Source organism: Syngnathus acus, chromosome 22 (assembly GCF_901709675.1).
Source record: "Syngnathus acus chromosome 22, fSynAcu1.2, whole genome shotgun sequence".
In the NCBI taxonomy this organism is placed as follows: Eukaryota; Metazoa; Chordata; class Actinopteri; order Syngnathiformes; family Syngnathidae; genus Syngnathus; species Syngnathus acus.
In genome coordinates, this window is record NC_051106.1 from 10150790 (window position 1) to 10170698 (window position 19909).

Genomic DNA, 19909 nt, shown 5'->3' on the forward strand with positions numbered 1-19909 from the left:
ACAAAAATAAGAATGTTTCAGCTAGGCCTGACAAAAAACAATATCATAAGAATGGCTTGAATTAGAATGGTTTCCTTTATTCACTTCATATTTGAGCAAATCATGATGTAAACAGTATCAAACTTCACGCTACAAACACGCATCCAATGGCTCTGAAAGACGCATCAAACAACACTGATCCATTTTCATATGCAATCATCACAAATTCAACTGCAAGTGGACTTTGAGTCGTTCCTCAACATGGTAGTCAACTACAACCGACTTTAAGCACCTATTTCAGATAGGGTGCAAGCATAGTTTTTTAAAGAAACAAAACAAAACACCATTTTACTAACTAACATGCTCACAACTCTTCATTATGAAACATGAAATAAAGGAAAAGGAATTCATAAAGGAAGCAAATGACTTTTCAAATCAAGTACTACTCAGTAAAGCTGTCAACTAGATTATAGAGCAGAGTAAAAGAAACGCTTGTCGCACATTAAATGTCGCAAATGGCAGCGTAAAAACGAATATTTTGCTCATGCTTTCTTACATGAAGATCTTATATAATGGACTGAAGGGTCTGCAATCTGCTGACAATGACCTGGCCTCCGCTTCCTTTCAATTGCAGGGCCCACCTATTGACTGAAGATCCTTGCGCGCCACACACACACACACACACACACACACCGTAATTAAATGCTACGCGAGTGTTTTATAGAAAGCTTGGTGGCTCTGTTGCACATGCACAATGGATGATTGCAAATTCTGACTCATAACTGTAATTAAATAGGCTGCTACCCAGTTCAACTTCAGAACTTTAGGATGATTGCATTTGTTCTCTTTAATCAAATGTCAACTCTGCCTCATGCTGCATGGAACGCATGCTTCTCAAAATTCTACAATGGCTTGGAGACAAAAAGAAAGCCAAAAAATGGATGCATATATTGGAAGCCGCACTGCACACACGACTGAGATTGCAATTCCATGCTGCACATCATGCAATCGACCACTGATTGAGCCTCGCACACATGAATTATATTGCAATGGATAAAGTGCAAGCCCTGGCGTTCTTATTGGGAAACAGTGTTTCGAGCCGCCTTGAACTGTGCTGCATTTTTTGTCATCTGTATTCTAATCAGAGGTGCGAAAATGTTCCATGAATAACATGATGCACTGTTCAATCATCGCATCATGATGTGACTGATAAGATAAGAGCAACATTGACATCGGGTGACTGACTCTTTTTTACAATAACTCATCAAGTGAAAATGAGTTTTAGGAGTCAGTTCCATCAATTATCTGCAAAGGATGACAGCCATGTCGCAGAGGTTGTTGCTCGTCATTAGAACACATCTGCAATCAGATTAGAAGTAGTGCAATTGTTAGTCTTAATCAATCCCTTCCAGAATGATTCAATAAAGTGCATTAATGGCATCTTCCCAACAATTAGCTGGGTTTTGAATATCAAAGCGTTGCTTTCAGCAAGTACAAGTGCACATGAGACGTAAATGCTTTTGAAACATTGGACTGTTTGCTCAAACTACAGATTCCAATTTTGATTGTATTTCATTTCTCAAGTCTTTTCATCCACCAATCGAGAACCATTGATGCCACGATAGGTCACGCGACTCGGGCGGACCAGCACGCCGTGGCCCGGGCGGCAGGTGAAGTAGCGGCGCCCGCCGACGGAACCGTCGTTCTTTCCCTTGGGGCCTCGGAGTTCCAGGCCCAGCCAAAGGCCCGGAGAAAAGTCAGCCGTGCCCACGTAACGGATGCAGGCCATCTCGTTGGCACTGTTCAACAGGACCTGCATGCCCTGGTGGAGGCGGACCTGGTTGGCAGAACTGTAGACGGTCCCGGAGCTACCTCTCGGAACGCTGCCGCCGCCGCTGCTGCTGCTCCAGCGCCGACGATGGGGGATCAAACGATTCCTTTGGTTTTTGCTTTGGTATTTTTGGCCGTGGGAGAAAAGAACGGGAAAGGGAAGAAAAAAAAAAAAAAAAACATTGGAAAATTAGCACACACACAAAATTAAAAAGATCTGGAAAGAAGAAGAAAACCCACCTGCTAACAGGGTTTCTTCTGCTTGTCTCCTTGGGTAGCGCGATAGCAGATGATGTGCTGAAGCTGCGACGAATCACCCCTGCATGAAAATCACAATAGTCAAGTGTGTGCGTGTGTGTGTGTGTTTTCTGCCGAATACCAAGTCATTTCTGACGACGGCTGCAACTCTCACCACTGATTGACGGATGGTTTAGATGTGACGAGGAGAGCTCGGAGAGGCAATCCACAGATCCGTGGATCCTGAAAACAATCAACAGATGGAGCATAAGTGCTACAACATGATCACTTATGCAGCAAAGTCACTTCTAATTCAGCCACTGCTAGTGTATACCGTTTTAGTTTTCAAATAAAAAGGGATTACTTGAGACCATGGCTTGCTCTGACAAAAGCAAAAAAGTGCTGAGATAGGAATTTCCTCAGTGTGAGAGTAATAAAGGATTATCTTATCTCCCCCGCAGCAAAACAAACGTTGTTTGTTTTCCTAATGCCGTGTTGTAGCCGCTCGCTCGCTCGCTGACGGGAAAGGAAAAGAAAAGGGAGGTTAAAACACGTTGTTTGATGGCGAGGAAGTGTGAGTCTCCCTATGACGGAGGAGCATGTGTGTACCGGAAAAAAAGAGAGTAAAGGCCTCAGGGTTAATTGGGAGGACACCAAAAAAAGAAAAAAGGAAGGCAAACAGAAAGATTCCTTCTTGCCTACAGCAGGTCCTATTTTGTCAAATAGTAGATTAAAATGTTAGGAGAGTCATGAATGCAATAAAGAAATGACGAGAACAACCAACGTTGCTGCAAAGTCTGCGGGGCAAGATCGGCTTTACCGTGATTTCTAAAGTAAAAGCAGCGATTTGACGTCCCGAATCTATAACCGCGCTTCATATGCCTATGGAGTCATTGCTTCGTCTCGAGGCGACCCATCGCAAAAGTTTCCGATCATAAAATGTTTCATTAAGTTGGAGAAAGGCAAACTCATTCACTGGCTCTCGACGGCACGAATTTGTCAAGCCGAGATGGCAGATTAGCATCAGCCAGAGAGACGCGCACTTTATTGAGCAGACTGATAGAAAGATTAGCGCAATCGGACAGAATATCGTCTACGAGCTGCAATAGCTGTAGCGTGCATGAACACGCGTATTCTTCAATTCTTGAATTGAATATGCTGATCATCATAATAGTAAATAACAATGATTATCACGATAGGACAATGTCACGCTTGGCCGGACATATATGTGACAGCGAGCGAAGCGCTTGCGAAACCACTACGTCAAGGGCGATGGCAGGTCAGCCAACCGGTGGATGCCTGTTCAAAAAAAAAAGATTAAAGGCTATGAGGGCTGAGGAAAAAAAAAAAAAAAACAGAAGCAAAACTATGAATATGGTGCCGAATGAAAACGTTGAAGAACATGTTTTAAAATGACGACCGAGGTTTGCTTTTTTTTCTGGTATTCAATATTGTCTGCTTTGTGGGTCCCTGTTGTCAAGGATAAATAAAGCTGGGCAAGGGCCTTGATATTTACAGCTTGATAGTGTTAGCCACATTTCCTGGTTCATCACACTGCAATTGGAAAAATACTAATTCTGATAATTAGTGTCGTTCACTTTGCAGTCAGCCTGAGCCACAGGTAAACTGTCGGTGGGTGAGGAGGATAATATAGGGAAGGCAGAGTGAGATTTAGAGGAGAGCCAGGTCGAAAAGGTGGATTTGATTATTTCTTTTGCCGCCCTATTTTATTTATGCTTGAAACAGCAATCCATACTTCTAGCAAAGTTCAGCGCTGTTGGCTCATTGGCTGTCACATTAAATGCAGCAGTCACGGCAAGAGAAGGAAGGAAGGAAGGAAGGAAGGCCTTGGGCCGTCTCCACTCACACCTCTGTTGTTCTTGTTTGACATTCCGGTTAATTACAAGCATGGAAGGGACTTTTTGCCACGTAGGGCAAAATCATTAAGTCAACAGCAGCACAAATGACACTGTCAAAGGAAGTCATTAGCGGCAGATGTATTGCTGGAGCTGGCCGGGTGGGGTATTCCCAATTTCCACACTGTCAAATGCAACCCAAATGTAACTTTGCGGACGAGCGCTCACCGTTGAACGCGAGACGGAGGAGCAAAGATCCCGTGTCTCGGTGGGCAATTAAAGTATCTCACTCCAGCCACTGAGCCGTCGTTCTTCCCGCTGGGTGTGTCCAGCGCGATGCCCAACCAGTGGCCTGGAAGGAAGAAGATCATGAACAAGAGTCCTGGAATTTCAAATGGATTCTTTTTCTTTTCTTCTTTGTCTGACAAGGGAGAGAGAGATTTTTTAGGAGCAATGTTGCGAATAATATAAAGGAAAGCTAAAAGTGCGTCTATCACGTCAATGAGAAAATAAGGAACCTAATGCAAGCGCTGAGAACAACCAAACATTTGCTTTTTACATGAAAGAAACTTGATGTTTACCCTGGGACATTCAGGCATCTTTAGTCTGTTAGGCTTTAAAGCAAGGCTTAGGGCTTCAAACTAGGGTTAGGGCTTCAAAGTACCAAGAAAAAAAAATCCCTTTTTAAAATTCCAGAATAAGAACATGTGTCTGTCTATAGGTGCCCTGTGGCTAGTATTGTGCGCCAACTCCAATCGATTCCTCCAAATGTGTTTTGTTGTTACAGTCCAATCTAGAATAGTGCTCAGTGGCACACTCAGTTTATTGTACAATCCAAAACATGACTTGTTTGAAGGAGGGAAAAAAAAATAAAAAATCACAGCATGGTCGGTCGGCAATAATGTTTTATTTCCTGAACCAGTCAATCAGAGAGCTCATAAAAAAAAATTTTAAAAAAAAAGGTTCACGCTCACGTTTGCTGCGGGGCTGGCTGGCTGGTGGCACACATGCTAAGCACACGTGCCTGCTGTGCTGCTGGATCAAAGGAGCATTATTACTTATTCAAACACGACTCACACTCAGTTTAAACGGAAAATATTGACAATCTCTCCAGATGGGAAGCTTTCCATGAACAGCAGACTATCAAGATAAAAGATTTGTCAAGGCAGTCGCTTTACTGTTCTTGAGATTTACTTGGATTGTCCTATCAATGAGTCGTTTGTAGTTGGGTTTTGTATTTGCCATTCCGGAGGGAATGAACTTTAAAAAAAGAAAACAGCATGTGCAAGTTGTGCATATTGCTGCTTCTTTGCGACATCCCTTTAGACACAACACAAAGATTCGAAATAAACAAACTAGAAAGGCTAAACATCATTTATTGATGGCACACTGAATATTTCAAACAGCATTTGAATGCTTTATTTGAGTTTTTTGAGCTAGGTGTGGAGCCTTGGCATGATTCTCTTTTTCTTCCCTTGTTGGGCAAATTTGAGAAAGGTGTCTCCCTATAACCCCATATGTTAAATACAAGAAGAGGAAGGTAGATTTGATCACAACCAAATGGAGAAGGGAATGGTAAATCCTGACCTGGAGCAAAGCTGGTCTTCCCGTAGAAGTGGACCACGCCGGTTCTCTGGCCAACGACCAGCACCCTGTCCCCTGGGCGCATCTCCGCCCCCACACACACAGAGCTGCTAGCTGAAGGAGTCCGGCTTCTATAACCTGGCAAGGAAATGGGGAGGTCAGAGAGGTCAAAGTATTGCACTGCTTATTGGATTCACAGTGATGAAATGATTCCTGCCTGCTGTAGAATCTGCAGCCATTCCGGAAGCGGAGCGGAGGCCGGGAGCAGCTGCGGCCCAGGAACTAGAAGAAATATGTTCCCGTTGTTGCCTGGCAGCAAGACGTTGCCTGTGAAAGGGATGAGGTCGAGGACGGCGTCCGTGACGAGATTCCAGCGAGGAAGACGAAGAAGAGAGTGATTGAGAGAGACCACCTGCGAATCGATGACAAATAAATGAGTGAACGGAAAGGGCAACAAAAATGTCAGACGGATTCTGAAAAATGCAGAACATTTTATGAGGCAGCAACTAAGCCCGGAAATATTTGATCTGCATTCATCAGTGTGCACGTGCTCAGAATATATACATTTCAATACCACCCGACTGGGTTCAAATAAAATAAATGAACGTGCGTGAACGACGCTATCTACATCGTTTTAAGTGCAAGATGAATAATTCATAACAATTGTTTCTAATGAACTGGATCCATACGGTAGACACGGCACAAAGCCATGCACGGGTAAGAAACATGCAAGAATGTGAAAACATTTGGTGACATTTGGCATTGCGTATTTTCATGCCACTGAGATTTGCTTTAGGCACTCTGCAACACGGGATTTAGCTAACCCGAACCTAACCTTAAGCCTCCCAGAACCACAGCTGAAATAGCAACAGTGTGTGGTTCCGCTGGCTCCAGGATGAGAGACAGTGGCCGGGCCGGGATCAAGCTGGCAGTATTGTTAAGCTGCTAAATCGCAAAAACTCAGGTGGCACTGAGAGTCTGGACTGTAAATGTCTAACAAAAGCCCTGAGAAAGTTTGCTCATAAATTAGTCTGCTTCCTGGGGAGTAAGGAGGTGCTGACAGACACGCACAACCTCACATTTCTTGCACGATGCCACACTCACACTCTCACACACACACACCTTGTGATGAATTGCCGCCAAGACTATTCAGCCTGTCTATGCCCCGGTTATTAAACTCTACTTAATTGGACTATCAATCACAGCATTCCATTGGCTACTCTAAGGTCCACAATTCCAGTCACGTAAAGATCAATCAGCCACCAAAACCACTGAATATTACCCCTGGACAATAAATCTGTAAACCCCAGATGGCCCACAAAGCACAAAAACCCACTCAGATAAGTTTCAACTATATTCTCAGGTCACCGGACTACTTCACAGGCCGGGAGACGAGAGCGCCGACCGAGCTAATGCCGCTAATCCAATTGATGCACCCACTGTCCTGTCGGTGCCAACCTGCCTATCAACATAATCTTAATAGATTGACGTCGTCATTTATCCTATGCAGGGTCACAGCCCCCAGTTGGACAGGTGAAGGTTCCAGAGAGGACGGACATCAAGAACATATCCCAGATGGATTTTATTAGGGCAGCAGACAATTGCAACTTCAGCACTGGACAGCGCTGTGCAGTGTCAAATCCAGTGCTCATGGCACCTACAAAGCACTTAATGAGAGGACAGTCGGTGACGATATTGGATCACGGGGTCCTTGTACGGCAATTACCAAAAGAACAAGAGAGACTTGTCATTCCACATAGTACGTAAGCACAGATGCCTCAGCCGTCACGGCACGGCACACTCCAATGTGGATTTGGGATCGTTGGAAAACTCAATTCAATTTTTCAAGGAAATAGCACCTTTAAAGGTTCAACATGCTGTCATGCATGAAGTATGAAGAGACATTAGCACCTCAAACATCAACTCCACGGGCATGTTTGATTTTCCATTTGCGGGGTTATTTGTTTTTGGGATGACACTGCCGAGTACCGGTGAAGGCGAAGAGGACCCTGTGATGACAACCGTAAAAGCAGAAATCGACGTAGCGGGAGCAGTTCAAAAAAGCGATTAGAAGTTGACAATGATAGCAAAAGAAGTATCAGCGAAAACTCCGAAATCTCCTTCTCCACTTCCCCACCTGTCACTCATCATCCAAGTTAAGACTGAGAAAACAGATTTTGTTTTTTTTTTTAACCTTTGAGAATTGTTACTCATCGTTTGGGTTGGTACAAGTTTAATGATGGCAGCAGCTTAACCCAGTTATCATGATTTCTCAAGAGATAAAGCAGCAGGCCCAACAAAAAAACGATATTTTGTTGGCCCGCACGCCACTTCCTTTTAAACAATTCTTTTGTAATGATCCCTTTTACTGTATATGTCAGCGAGGCTCTGCAGCTGCAAGGAAGATTTTTTTTTTTCTCTCTCTCAAAGCAATGCAGTTAATGTGGAACAGAGGCTGATTAACAACACTCCTGTCATGTTGAGTATATCATCCCCACAATAATGAGAAGCTTGCTGCTGCTGCTGCTCCTGTTATGTTGCTGCTGCTGCTCCTGCTATGTTGCTGCTCCTGCTGCTGCTGCTGCTCCTGCTATGTTGCGGCTGCTGCTGCTACTGCTGCTCCTGCTGCTGCTGCAGTCCTTCACTTTATGTCCCAAAGCACTCAAGTGACAGCACTAAAGAGTTATTTCTTCAGCTATCAGAATATTAGCTCATCATTTATTGATCGGATTGCAGTTGCCATGAGATGTTTTTGGTGGTTGCAGTTATTTGGATTTTACATGACGCCAGGGGGTCTTCCGATAAGAAATACGCGTGCAACAAGATACTATTATTATTTACTTTCCCCTAATAAGAAGCTCTGAAACATCAAGCTTTTCTTCGCAGTTGCATCATCATCATCATCCCCAAGACATGTTTTAGAAGAAGGAATATTTGGAAATTGTATTCAGGAACAAATGAAAGTAAAAACGACATTACAAATACTTCCACAACTGAGTGACGATTAATGCTGATATGTACCATTTCTTAATGTCATGTTTTTTTGTTTTCAACTCCGTGTGCAGGTTTTGAGTCCACTTTGTTCGACTCGAATGAAAAAGCCAACTGTCTGACAATTGTTTATCTTTGTTCGACCTAGTCAATCAAGATTATTTATTGAAATCCATACAAACAAGTCTGACGAGATTCATTTGGACATCCGCTGTAGAACAGCAAAAGGCTCAAGCGAATGGAGCATCAATCCGTTGACAGGGAGATAATGCGCCTTAACTTACATACCTAAACGTGTGTTACTCTTGGGAGGAACGGCGGCGGCGGCGGCGGACAGGTCTATGTGCCGATGGCGTGCCAGTGTCGACACCTTGTTGCCACTTGTAAATCTTTCCAAAGCTTTGCTTATCTTGGAGAGAGGAGCAAATACTCCTGTTGACAAAAAAGGAGGAACATAAAAATCAATGACTAGTAGTACTTTGTCTTGTTAATGAATGACGAGACTGATTGAATCATTGAAGACAAGAGCCTTGCAAAAACCGACTCAAAATAATGAAAGGATGGCAAGTACAAGAAGGAAGTGATGTTGTGCTTTGACCTACCATGTTTGAGCTGACAGGTGAAATACTGAACGCCTGCTACAGAGCCATCGTTTTTGCCCTCGGGTTTGTCGAGCACGACTCCGGCCCAGAGACCGCCGGAGAACTCCGTGTTGCCGCAAAATTGCAGGGTTCCAACCTGTAATGGTAAAAAGAAAAGTCATTTATCAAGCTCACTGCAGCCAACAAACTGCTCCATGAAAAGAGCATAACGTGCAAAAGCATTGAAAGAAAGAAAGAAAGAAAATAAAGATGGTTACTTTGAAGAGGAGCAAATGTACATCCTCACCTTGTGTTCATACACAATTTGATTTCAACAAATGGCTTAGCTCTCACTTTGATCACAATGCTTTTTTAACTTGAGAACCCGCACATTGTTAATAGAGGCAAAGCCAATTTAGAGGATTTTTTCTTTTTTTTCTTTTTTTTTTTTTTTACAGAGTCAAGACGGAGATTGGTTCATTCATTTGCAAATGAGTTTGAATCGAGGCCAAAGTTGGGTCAACGCAGACCTAGAACAGCGGCTGATCCAATTCTACCTTCTTCCAATTCCTTCTACTGCCCCTGGGTGCAATAAGGTGGAGATGAGATAAGAGTAAAGAAGTGAAAAAAGATATGGCCCAGAAAGAAAACAAACTGTTAGTGATCTCAGGCTGCTTTTATTCTCAGAACAGCCAATCTAACAATGGCTCACTCTTTTGAAGAAAGGAGTAGTTTGGTATTGTGAGAAACAAACAATTATTTCATACCAAATAAGCAATCTGGTCCATTTGATCTTAAAAAAGTGACATGCTATTCTTTTTTAGCGAAATGTTTGAAATTTCGAAATAAACTAAACCAAAATATTGAATTATGACTTACCATTATTCAACTACAGCATTTTATTTCAGCCATGACTCAATCACTAAAACTAGGAAATGTTTGTTTTCTTTGCACCCCACTGGAGTGAGCACACACACACACACACACACACACACAAACCTTGCGTCCAGCTATCACCACACGGTCACCGAGTGCGATTCCGAGAGAGGCGAGCTTTAGCCTGGCTTTTTCAGAAAGAGCGGGAGGGGTCTGCACTTGCGACGCTAAAGGCAACGAGGTGGGCTGCGGCAAAGCCTCTCGCAGTAAACGCCGCAACTCTTTGGCCAGGGCGGCGGCATCTGCCATCTCTGGGGGCATGTTGAGGGGATCAGGAACAACATCGGCTGGGTACTGGCCTTTATCGTCCTGTAATAACACACCGCAAAAATGGAATTAGGACAGAAAATGTTCAAGCACATGCATCATTTTGTGTATTAAGAAAAATCTGGATCATCTCGTTGATTGAATTTGGATCATGTCAGAGAAGTATAGTGCTTTGGTGACACCCAGTGGACAGTTGCTGCATGTACCTCAGTGTTAGATACATACAAAGCCTGCAAAGAACGCTTAAGGGACTCCCAGACTGTTAAAAAAAATGTAGGAGTATGATAAAACTGCAGGAACTTGGCCTCAATTCAAGCGTGTGGCGGAAATCAGACACGACTTAACGCCTCATGCTGGGAGTCTCGGCTAAAGCACAGGAATAATATGGGGGGGGGGGGGGGGGGGGGAATAAAAATTCATGACTTACCTTGTCAAGAACCTCAAACTGGATCGACGATTCACTTTCCCGTAAAGCTCTCAACATAACAATGAAGTGAAGTGAAAACTACCAAAAAGACTCAAGGCAGTATACGCCTGAGGGAAAAGGTGCTCAATTCGCCTCCATTCCAAAACGACGCAAAAGGTGCTTTAGTCTGTGTGTGCCCTGCAATTTCTCAAGCATAGAGGATATGCACGATATAAACGGATGGACGTCTTTGTCATGAAGCCGCAAATTCATGTTGGGGCAGACTGTTTCATCAAAAAGTGAATACTGCTTTTCCCATTTCCACTGGGCACTGTATTGAATGAATGATGACTGTTCTGTACTGTTGCATAAAAAAAAAAGTCGATTTTAAGAAGAAGAGATGTGGCTTACTTTGAAAGCAGGATTGGCTCCCAGCTCCAAAAGACAGGAGACGGCTGATGTGCACAAATTGGAGGCGGCAATGTGCAAGGCGGTGCCAAAGTCAAAGTCACTACAGGTCGCATCCATGTCTTAGGAAAAGAGAAATGAGAACAACTTTGGATGATTGTTTTTACAGTATCTTTCTGGTTCCTCTACTCATCCATATTTTATATTAGCTACCAAAATTATTTGAAGTCGCCACTAATTCAAGCAGTGAGATGAAACTATGAAATTATTCATCGGTTGTGGCTAGATCACTGACTGACTTAGTTGAAAAATGCTGCTTAAAACGTTGGGGGGAAAAATGGCTAATTTCTTTGAAATACGATGATTGGAAATATTAGGTATCAATAAAGCTGCAGCCCTTTCCAAAAGTGAAACATTAAATAGGTTATTGTCAATAAGAAAAGCTGAGTACACAAGTGCACAATGTTGGCTTTTCTATTGGTGAGTCACGCTTCAACAAAATGGTGGTAAATCTCCCTGGCATCCATCCGGAGAGGAAACAACCTGTCAGCCTGCCTCGCTCGCTCGGTCGGGGCAGCTGTGGCTTACCACCACCACACTGTGAACGCGAGTACCATCGTGAAGCGTCTTTGAGTGTGGCTATCCTTATAGGGCAAGCCTCGGCTTACCTCCAGGCTGAGAGGCCTGCGCGACCACGCCAATAAGCTGGGGCACATCAAAGTAGGCAGCGTAATGCAAGGCCCTCATGTTTGTCCAGCGGGAGCGGAGGTTTGGATCGGCTCCCAGCGCCAGTAGGTGGCGGGCAAAACCAGCCGCTCTATCTGCATCACCTAAACAACAAAACAATGACATGCATGAGAAAAAGGCACTCTACATTTGATGAACATTTGTCAATACTAACCGATGCCCGGGGCCCCGGCTTTGCAGCAATAGTGCAGAAGGCTCATGTCTGTCAGACCATCTCGATCATTTACGCCACAACCTCTGTTAAGGATCTGTGCAAAAAAATAAGGAAACATACAAATGTCAGACAGTAGTGGGGGGGGGTGCATTGATTCCGGGTGGTGCAATGGGGAAAAAGGGCTGACAACATCACCTCATTGCCAATCAGATCAATGTTCTTCTGAACCTGGGGAACCCATTGCCTAAGGACAGCAAAGAGTTCCGGTATGGTGGTGCTGGGCTCTTGCAGAACCTCCCTGCACTGCTGCTCGCTGGGGTCGAAGAAGGAGAATTCTGACAATGCACAAACGCAGACAATAATCAGGAGCAATTCCCTTGCAGATGCAAACCACCAATTCTCTATCTATGCAGCAACGTTAAATTCCATCTGTGTACATCCACATTATAGTACCTTGAGATTATAATCTGGGAATACATTTGGATTTGTGAAATAATATGAATGAATATACATTGCAAAAGCTTATGGTGAGTGTGTGCATTCACGCATGTCCTCACCACAGTGGTCAGGCATTGGTGCAGAGGCCACCTGGTGGATGACCGGCCGCTGATGGGGAGAAATTGGAGTAAAGCAGTCCAGGGAAGCATCTTCCTCCACAGGCTCTAAAACATCCTCCTTTGTCATCTCCTGCACAGGGCCAGTGGCTAGGACAATTCAATAAGACCTATTCTTAGAACCTAAATGGGTCTAATCTCAAGAAAGCAAAGACATTACTTACCAGTGGGACAGTAGCAGAAGATAATATGGTCCCTTCAGAATAACATTGCGACTTCCGGGTTTATATTTGAACAGTACGCAGAAATTGACAGAATAACTAACGGCCCATTGAAATGTTGCATTGAAAGGGCTGCCAAGACAAACAAAACAACCAGCAACACGAGACGTCCACCTCAGATTAAATGCCACTAATCCTTTGACAATCTGCTCCATCTGCAGCCTGCTCTTTTCAAAATTTCCGGTGTCTGCACTCGTGACGGTCCATGTCTCGACTGTCACTCTCACCCCCCCCCTTATTATGCACTGTGACCCTGCTGCCAATTAATGCCAAAGGTCAACTGCAATGAAGCTGTGTAGTGGGACCGGGTTAATCATGCATGGACAAAGGTAGCGAGGGGATTACGAGGGCAGAACACACTTCAGATACAACAATTGTCTCTTTCTGGACACTTACACAAGGTGTACCTGAGCATCCCTTCTGAATAATATCTTTGAGAAAAGAAACAGTCAAATTCGCAGCAGGTGCAACCCCGGGATTCTCGATTCTGGGGAATTGTACTATGTCAAAACCTTTTCTTTTTTTTTTTCATGCAGCAAGACTCGCTTCTCATTTGCCATCCTGACATGTTTTCACCTGATCAAAACCTTGAGACTAGTGCAGCTCCACCAAACTCTAGACTTTTCTTAATTTCTTCATATACAGTCCATTTAGCTGCAAATCCAAATGCATTCATGACATTTACAGCCCCGAAGTAAGCAGACGTTTATTTTCACATTTTCGAGTCAAATGTTTGTCATGTGTCCTGTCAAACGTCACACGTGTTAGCGGATGCTGCACGTAAACATAAGCGGGCTAGCAGGATGTCCGTTATGCATGATGCCGCATCTTTATTTAAATACGAGTTAATAATAACATATAGCAAATCGATTTAAAAAAATAACTAAATAAGCGACTAGAACTGCATCGATTTTGCACCTGATGTAAAGTCGAGCTCTTATATCGAGCCAATCGTTCAAAAACATCTAAATAGACACAGAGAGAACAAAAGAGTGACTCCATACTATAGGGGAAAAAAACGTGTCGTGAAAAATCTTTCGTTTTACCTTGAAACGGTGGTGGCTTCGCTCATATGAAATGTCTAGCACGGGAAATCACGTCACACCCCATCAATATGCCACACATATAGGAAACATCCGGGTTTTGGTGACAAGCTTCAAAATAAGACTTCAAATTGTTTCATACAGGATGTACTGCTCACAACGGTCGCTGCTGTGCCGGATGACTTTCAGTTTAAATCATTCATCTCTCTTTCAACTTTGAATGAAGCCATTTTGTTCAACTTTTATCGCTGAAAATTTTTCAGCGATAAAAGTGACTTCATTTTTTCAGTGAAAATGCAATGGAAAAAATACACACATCAAAAATATACTTCGTGCACAGAGTTTCACTAAATGCCATCAGCATTTTTCTGAGTCCAGGGGGCTTTCCACAGCAGCTGACCTGACCTCAACCTCATTGAGAAACTCGGAGCGTCAAGCGATGATGACATCTGAGGCGATGGGAAATAGTTCACATTAAAACAGCAAATCTCAGAGGCAATTCTGACACCATGTGAATGAAGAATTTTAAACAAAAACTCTCCACACATTTTCAAGTTCAAAGGACTTTGACTTCAAGGATAGTTCCCTGAAATGTATCTTCTTATTTTTGTCATTTTTTAGGGGGTCCTTTCAACACATACCAATATAGACCTGCAAATTCCAATTAACATACAATCATTTCAATAAAGAATATATTAATATGCAATTATTATGCATCCGTCCGTTTTGCTTTTTAATTTAACGTTACCATGATTGACTAATGTATTGAATAGTTTCTAAACAAAAAGGTACGACTGCCTTCGCTGTTTCCCATGGAAACGTAAACACAGGCAGTGATTTGATCCGCTGGTCATCTGACCTGAAATTACAGAGGGCCTGCCTGCGTGGCTGCCTGCCTGCCTGCCTGCCTACCTACCTACCTAGAGTGGGGCAGACTGCTCTAAATAAATCATTTATTGTTACGCCTGCACAAAATGGACTTCAACAATCTTAGACGCGCTTCATCTGCTGGCTACCGGCTACCGCAACGAGGTCGAGGAAGCAGGCCGATAGCAAAGCAAGCATCCGCGGTCAAAAGTCTGCAGAGAGGAGAAGACCCGACGCACCCGACGCGGGATGCAGACGCGAGTGATCCGGTCCAACGAGATCAAGCGTGGAAAGAAATGGTGTGGAGTGAAAGGAGAGCAGTGCTAGAATGGTGAGTTCACTTTCATCTTGCCATTATCGAGCCATGCTTGACATCAGCCATACATTTACAGGGACAAGAATTGGAGTTTCCTGCGGAATTATGATCAGATGGTAAGTGGGTTCATTGTAACACCCAACAAACAATCATGTTTGTTGGCATTGTTCATTCTGACAGGTGTAAAAAGAAGTGAACCTGTAAGGGGTTAATACCGTTGTGGTGTTTTTCCCATGGAATTGTATTTTTGCTGCATGGTTATAGGGCGAGCTAAAGACAGAAGAACCTCCACCTGACAATTCATCGCTCTTCTCAGATTGTGCCCCCAACACAACTAACCAAATATTTGGAAACCGATTGTCGACACCGCTAGGACGTGAAGTGATGAGACTAGACCGACTTTTATCCTGGTCTGCAGGCCATCACAAATGCAAACCGGATCCAGAGATGATGTCATGCTAGATAAGTCACTTCATATTTGCTCATCTTGATGCACGAGTTGAACAAGTTGGGCTATTATGATCCTCACAAACAGTTGTGTTTTGCTAGCTTTTCAACTCGCCATAACTGCTTTATTGGTCATCAGAATGTCTTTATTGCCACACAGCTACTCCTTCTCCATGTGTGCCAAATGTTGTTCTAGGCTTTGGCATGTCTTAAGAAATCCAGAGTTTCAAATAATGATGATTGTTTGTATAGTAACAAGAGATCGTTTCAGACACTTGTGTTTGTGTTTATCCCAGTGCATTGCAATTGTCTAGTGTCACGCGTTGCATTCCTCATTTCTTTTCTGACATTAATTTGGCATGGCCTGAATTAAATCAATCATATAATACAGTTCGTATTATGATCCATCATCTTTTGAAAATGAAGTATGCGGATGTCAGCGCGTGATTGCGAAATGACTTGAATTTGCATAAAAGAAGCGAGAGGAGTTTGTCTTCAAAATAAAAGTATTACGTCCAAGTTCAGTCAGAATGCTATTGTATTAAACCATGGCATATTTTATTTTGAAATGTAAAGGAAATGACGCATTCCGAGAGAGCGAAAGCGCATCTACCAGTCCGTGGCATCCCCTAGCAGTTTCTGGTTGATGCTTTATGTAGGTCAGATTTAGGAATTTCCCAATTGCAACCATTAAACAAGATGCAATCTGAAACTTTGCTACACTTGGTCAATTTTTCTATATTATTGGTGTGCATGGTGCTGAAGTTCCCCCAGATCTTCGTACTGTTGCGAGCCAAATCCACAACTGGAATCAGCCTCAAAAGTCTTGTGCTCGAACTTATCGGGTAAGTCATAGAAATGTGGTTTTCACATGGCATTATGTTTTGTGCATATTTGTGCAGAGTCTGATGTTCTAAACTAAAGCGGTGCTCGCTTTTATTTTGAAACAGCGCTTGTTTTGCAAGATGCTTTTAATAAGACTTAACATTGCACGCAACAGCCCATCTGTTTTCCTCACCGCGTAGGTATCCTCAATAAGGACTGGGCCAGATGCGGGCTATACCCTCGATTGGTCGACAGACAACCGCAGGCAGGGCTCATAGACAAACAGACATCTGCACTCACATTCACACTCAATGCCAATGTATAGTCAGTCTTTGGAGCACTTGGAGGAATCTCACGCAGGCAAACTGGCAGGCCAAAACACCAAAATAATCATATAGGACATTCTTTTCAAATTTGAGATTGCAAAGAGGAGCCAAAGCTCATAATCCCACTGTTTGACGATGAAGGTTTAAAATTGCAATAAATGACTGCACCAAATGAAAAGCTTTCAGATCTATCGCAAAATTATGACAACACAGTTTTAGTCATCGTCACAGTAAATATTTGCTTGCAGAATATTTGACTAAAACGGTGCCTTCAAATGCTGCATGACAACATTTTCTTTGCCTCTAATGTTGACACAAGGCATCTATTTGAGTTGTGCCTGCATGGTAGCTTGTAATTATTTGGAGGGTGTTTAAACAATATTTGAGTCAACGTAGCAGTAATGCCATCCATCATTACAGTATGTATGGTAAATGTTTTATGAAAAGCAAACGGCCGTAACCGAGTGGGCCTACTTTTGCTGCTTAATGGCACATTTTTATGTTGCGCACCATCAATAGGTGCTAGTTTCAAGTGTGGGGTTGAGTGAGCCATGCTTCATTTCCTTTCGTTCCAAAGGCTTCTTTGAAAGGGGAAGTAAGAGCCTGCTTTCACTTTGCACACTGCAGAGTCGACATTTAACATGGCACAGAGTTAAAAGTGCTGCCATCCTGACCCAGCGTGACCTTTTACACTTAAACAGTAGACTTGAACAGCGCAGGAAATACAGTATACAGTATTGCTCAATAACCACTAAGTGAAGTTTCAACGTTGCATTTGGCTGGCATCGAGCCAAAAACAGCAGATTTCTTCAAGCGTTAGTATTGTGTCGTCAAAAAGGAGCAAGACATTTTCAACACTTCAGATCACTCCATCATTTGTAAGAAGAAGAAAAAAAAAATAGTAGTAAATGTAGTACTGTGCAAAAGTACGAGGCCACCATTCAGCAACACTGCAGGTTTTTTTAACTTGCAGCCGTTAAAGCTTAGTGGTGCTTGAAGCGTTTCTCACTGTTCCGCAACATAGACACAGTAAACTAGGTTTGTTTATTGTTTTATGTGCTAATAATGGAGCTTAGTCTAATGCACACAAGCTTGTGTTCATGTTGACTATTCACAACCTTGACAGCTAAAGTGCATTTGCAACGAATACACAATAGTTTGTTGTTTCCCATCGATTCATGCCTGCATACACATCAGCACGCACGTTAAGTTGACGTTGTACAAATCCATTCATGTGGCTATTTGTTCTCATTTTGCCTGCTTCTTTCATCAAGTCGCATACTTTGATTTGTCATCTACTTCACAGCTACATTGTATTTATTACATACGCCATGTATTATGACTACCCATCTCCAACATACCTGGAATACCCTATTCTCATTGCGCAAGGTGAGGCCACATTTTTTCGGTCGGTTGAAGTCTGTTGTGTTCTGATTTGTCAAAATGATGGTGTGTTTTGTCTGCTCAGATGCCGTTCTTCTGCTCCTGATTTTATTCTACAGTGGCCGGCTGCAGGACAGCCTGGTGTACGGCGTTATGTATCCTTCTGCCACAGTATACGTATTTTGGAATTCTTTTCATTTGCCTTAACGTCACACGTTCAGCTTTGTCGTGGGTTGGCGGCTCCTCACCGTGCAAAAATGGATCATCGATTTTGCAATGGTAATACTGGAACTACGGCTGAGATATTGTCTCTTTTCCACACATTGTTCATGATAAATATTGTTGACCTACTTTCTTTTCTCAGAGCCTGTGCACGCTCATTAGCGCAGCCAGTAAGTTTGCCCAACTGCAGTGTCTGTGGAGGTCAAAGGACTCTGGACAGGTGAGCGCCCTCACCTGGGCGCTAGCCACCTACACATGCGCAAGTAAGGCCAAATCAATAAGAGGGAGATTTTCCTTTTGAATGACATTTACTCAACCAGCTGGTGATTGATTGAATATTAGATGGCAAAAAACAAACATCTCTTTTCAGCTCGGATTTACACCACCATAGCGACAACTGGAGACATGCAGGGTAAATCAACTTGATCAAATAAAAGATATTTAAAAAAATGCTCATCTGACTAACACCATCTCTGTTTCTGAGCGCAGTTCTGGTTCGTTTCATGGTCATGACCTTGCTGAACCTGTGGGTGCTTCTCAGCGTGCTCCATTACCGAAGAACCAGCCCTAGCCGCAGCTCCATCAAAGCAGACTAAGCACTTTGGAGAGCAATGTTACAGTGCAAGATCAAGTCTGGCAACGGGTTACAACTGTTAATAGCTTTTCTACCTGTACAATGTGCTTTTAACTCCCTTTGTTATTATTTTTCAAGAACATTCCAATGGGCAGAAAAAAGAAAAGGTGTTTTATTACGCTGTAAATAGTTTTGTAGTGGGAAAGGACAAACATGACTTTCCAGCTCAGGATAAATGACCGTTTTTAATGTGCGTTAAGTTCTTTTCCAAACTCTATTTAAATAAACCTGAACTTTTACTGCCCTGCCTTGCCTCGCAAAGCTTCTTGTTCACCGCCACATTAGGAAATTCAACATTTACGAAGATGACATCGCTTTTTTTTTACTGCCAGAGGGAATTTTCTTCAATGTTGATTTATTCTATTTTTTGGAGTGTTCTTGTTCAAATACGTCCTTTGTTCGATGCAGTGCAGTTTAGCATCGGCGTAATGCATGTAGTATATAATCACATGAATAAGTCAGGGTAGTCTTGTCTTTCCGGTGTACCTAATGTGGCTGGTGGGTGTAATACTAATATCACAATGTTTTGTACAGTCAGCATCAAAATGATCAAATATCAGTATTGGACCTACTACCTTGGTACTTTAGCAGCCAATAAGATGTGAATCGGTCATCTCCTAACCTGGGATCCTGCAACCAATGAAAACATTCCATACGTTAGTCTTTTGCCAGTTTGATATCAGACTTGAGTTATTGTGTTAGATGTACCAGATGAGCTTTTTTTTCTATTTTCCTTGCAAAAGAGCAACTATTGCACATTTAAAAGATCATGAATTTCATTAGTATCTTTGGTGAAGTTTATACAATTATAGTTATTTCTATTATATCTACATATTTGTTTTCTGTACGATCTTAGGGAAATGTTAGGTAAGACTAGAGAAGTCTACATTTTGTTTTCAACCATGTGAAAGTGGCTGTTTGCCTGTATATTGTTTTTTGTTTGGTTCTTTACAAATATTTTTTTTTTTTTCCATTTTCAAAATAAAGACAACCAATCAGCAGCAACCAGTGTAGCGACTAAGTGTGGCGTTGGCC

At 42.8% G+C, this 19909-nt stretch overlaps 3 protein-coding genes across 4 annotated transcripts; 2 read left to right on the forward strand and 1 right to left on the reverse strand.

Annotated features, from left to right (window-relative positions):
• Nucleotides 1-563: 563 nt before the first annotated feature.
• On the reverse strand, nucleotides 564-13969 carry LOC119115817 (CAP-Gly domain-containing linker protein 4-like). Of its 2 annotated transcripts, none has more exons than XM_037240636.1 (15): nucleotides 13858-13969; nucleotides 12534-12680; nucleotides 12172-12311; nucleotides 11977-12070; nucleotides 11744-11905; nucleotides 11079-11197; nucleotides 10058-10303; nucleotides 9080-9215; nucleotides 8766-8909; nucleotides 5716-5898; nucleotides 5490-5627; nucleotides 4131-4254; nucleotides 2222-2289; nucleotides 2050-2128; nucleotides 564-1928 (listed from the first exon to the last, which is right to left on the reverse strand). In XM_037240636.1, exons 2-15 carry the CDS (start codon nucleotides 12658-12660, stop codon nucleotides 1559-1561), a joined length of 2130 nt encoding a protein of 709 aa, XP_037096531.1. In that variant the 5' UTR covers nucleotides 12661-12680; nucleotides 13858-13969; the 3' UTR covers nucleotides 564-1558. The 2 variants fall into 2 exon arrangements, with proteins under 2 accessions (XP_037096531.1, XP_037096530.1); XM_037240635.1 differs by having other exon boundaries at nucleotides 5490-5624; nucleotides 5704-5898.
• A 765-nt stretch (nucleotides 13970-14734) lies between these two features.
• c22h2orf50 (chromosome 22 C2orf50 homolog) lies at nucleotides 14735-15874 on the forward strand. Its single transcript, XM_037240638.1, has 3 exons — nucleotides 14735-15052; nucleotides 15114-15153; nucleotides 15302-15874. Exons 1-3 carry the CDS (start codon nucleotides 14829-14831, stop codon nucleotides 15497-15499), a joined length of 462 nt encoding a protein of 153 aa, XP_037096533.1. The 5' UTR covers nucleotides 14735-14828; the 3' UTR covers nucleotides 15500-15874.
• slc66a3 (solute carrier family 66 member 3) lies at nucleotides 15854-19879 on the forward strand. Its single transcript, XM_037240637.1, has 7 exons — nucleotides 15854-16329; nucleotides 17942-18024; nucleotides 18104-18173; nucleotides 18240-18297; nucleotides 18383-18503; nucleotides 18611-18652; nucleotides 18730-19879. The coding sequence occupies exons 1-7, from the start codon at nucleotides 16184-16186 to the stop codon at nucleotides 18834-18836; spliced, it is 627 nt and encodes a 208-aa protein (XP_037096532.1). The 5' UTR covers nucleotides 15854-16183; the 3' UTR covers nucleotides 18837-19879.
• The last annotated feature ends 30 nt before the right edge of the window (nucleotides 19880-19909 follow it).

Coding starts and splice junctions, on each gene's coding strand:
- LOC119115817 (XM_037240635.1), bottom strand. CDS start 12,660: ATGACAAAGGAGGATGTTTTAGAGCCTGTGGAGGAAGATGCTTCCCTG. Junction 12,312..12,533: donor ACCAATGCCTGACCACTGTG/GTGAGGACATGC, acceptor GTGCATTGTCAG/AATTCTCCTTCTTCGACCCC. Junction 10,304..11,078: donor GAGCCAATCCTGCTTTCAAA/GTAAGCCACATC, acceptor GTGTTATTACAG/GACGATAAAGGCCAGTACCC.
- c22h2orf50 (XM_037240638.1), top strand. CDS start 14,829: ATGGACTTCAACAATCTTAGACGCGCTTCATCTGCTGGCTACCGGCTA. Junction 15,053..15,113: donor AGGAGAGCAGTGCTAGAATG/GTGAGTTCACTT, acceptor ATACATTTACAG/GGACAAGAATTGGAGTTTCC. Junction 15,154..15,301: donor TGCGGAATTATGATCAGATG/GTAAGTGGGTTC, acceptor GCATGGTTATAG/GGCGAGCTAAAGACAGAAGA.
- slc66a3 (XM_037240637.1), top strand. CDS start 16,184: ATGCAATCTGAAACTTTGCTACACTTGGTCAATTTTTCTATATTATTG. Junction 18,174..18,239: donor AGCCTGGTGTACGGCGTTAT/GTATCCTTCTGC, acceptor TCACACGTTCAG/CTTTGTCGTGGGTTGGCGGC. Junction 18,298..18,382: donor GGATCATCGATTTTGCAATG/GTAATACTGGAA, acceptor TTCTTTTCTCAG/AGCCTGTGCACGCTCATTAG.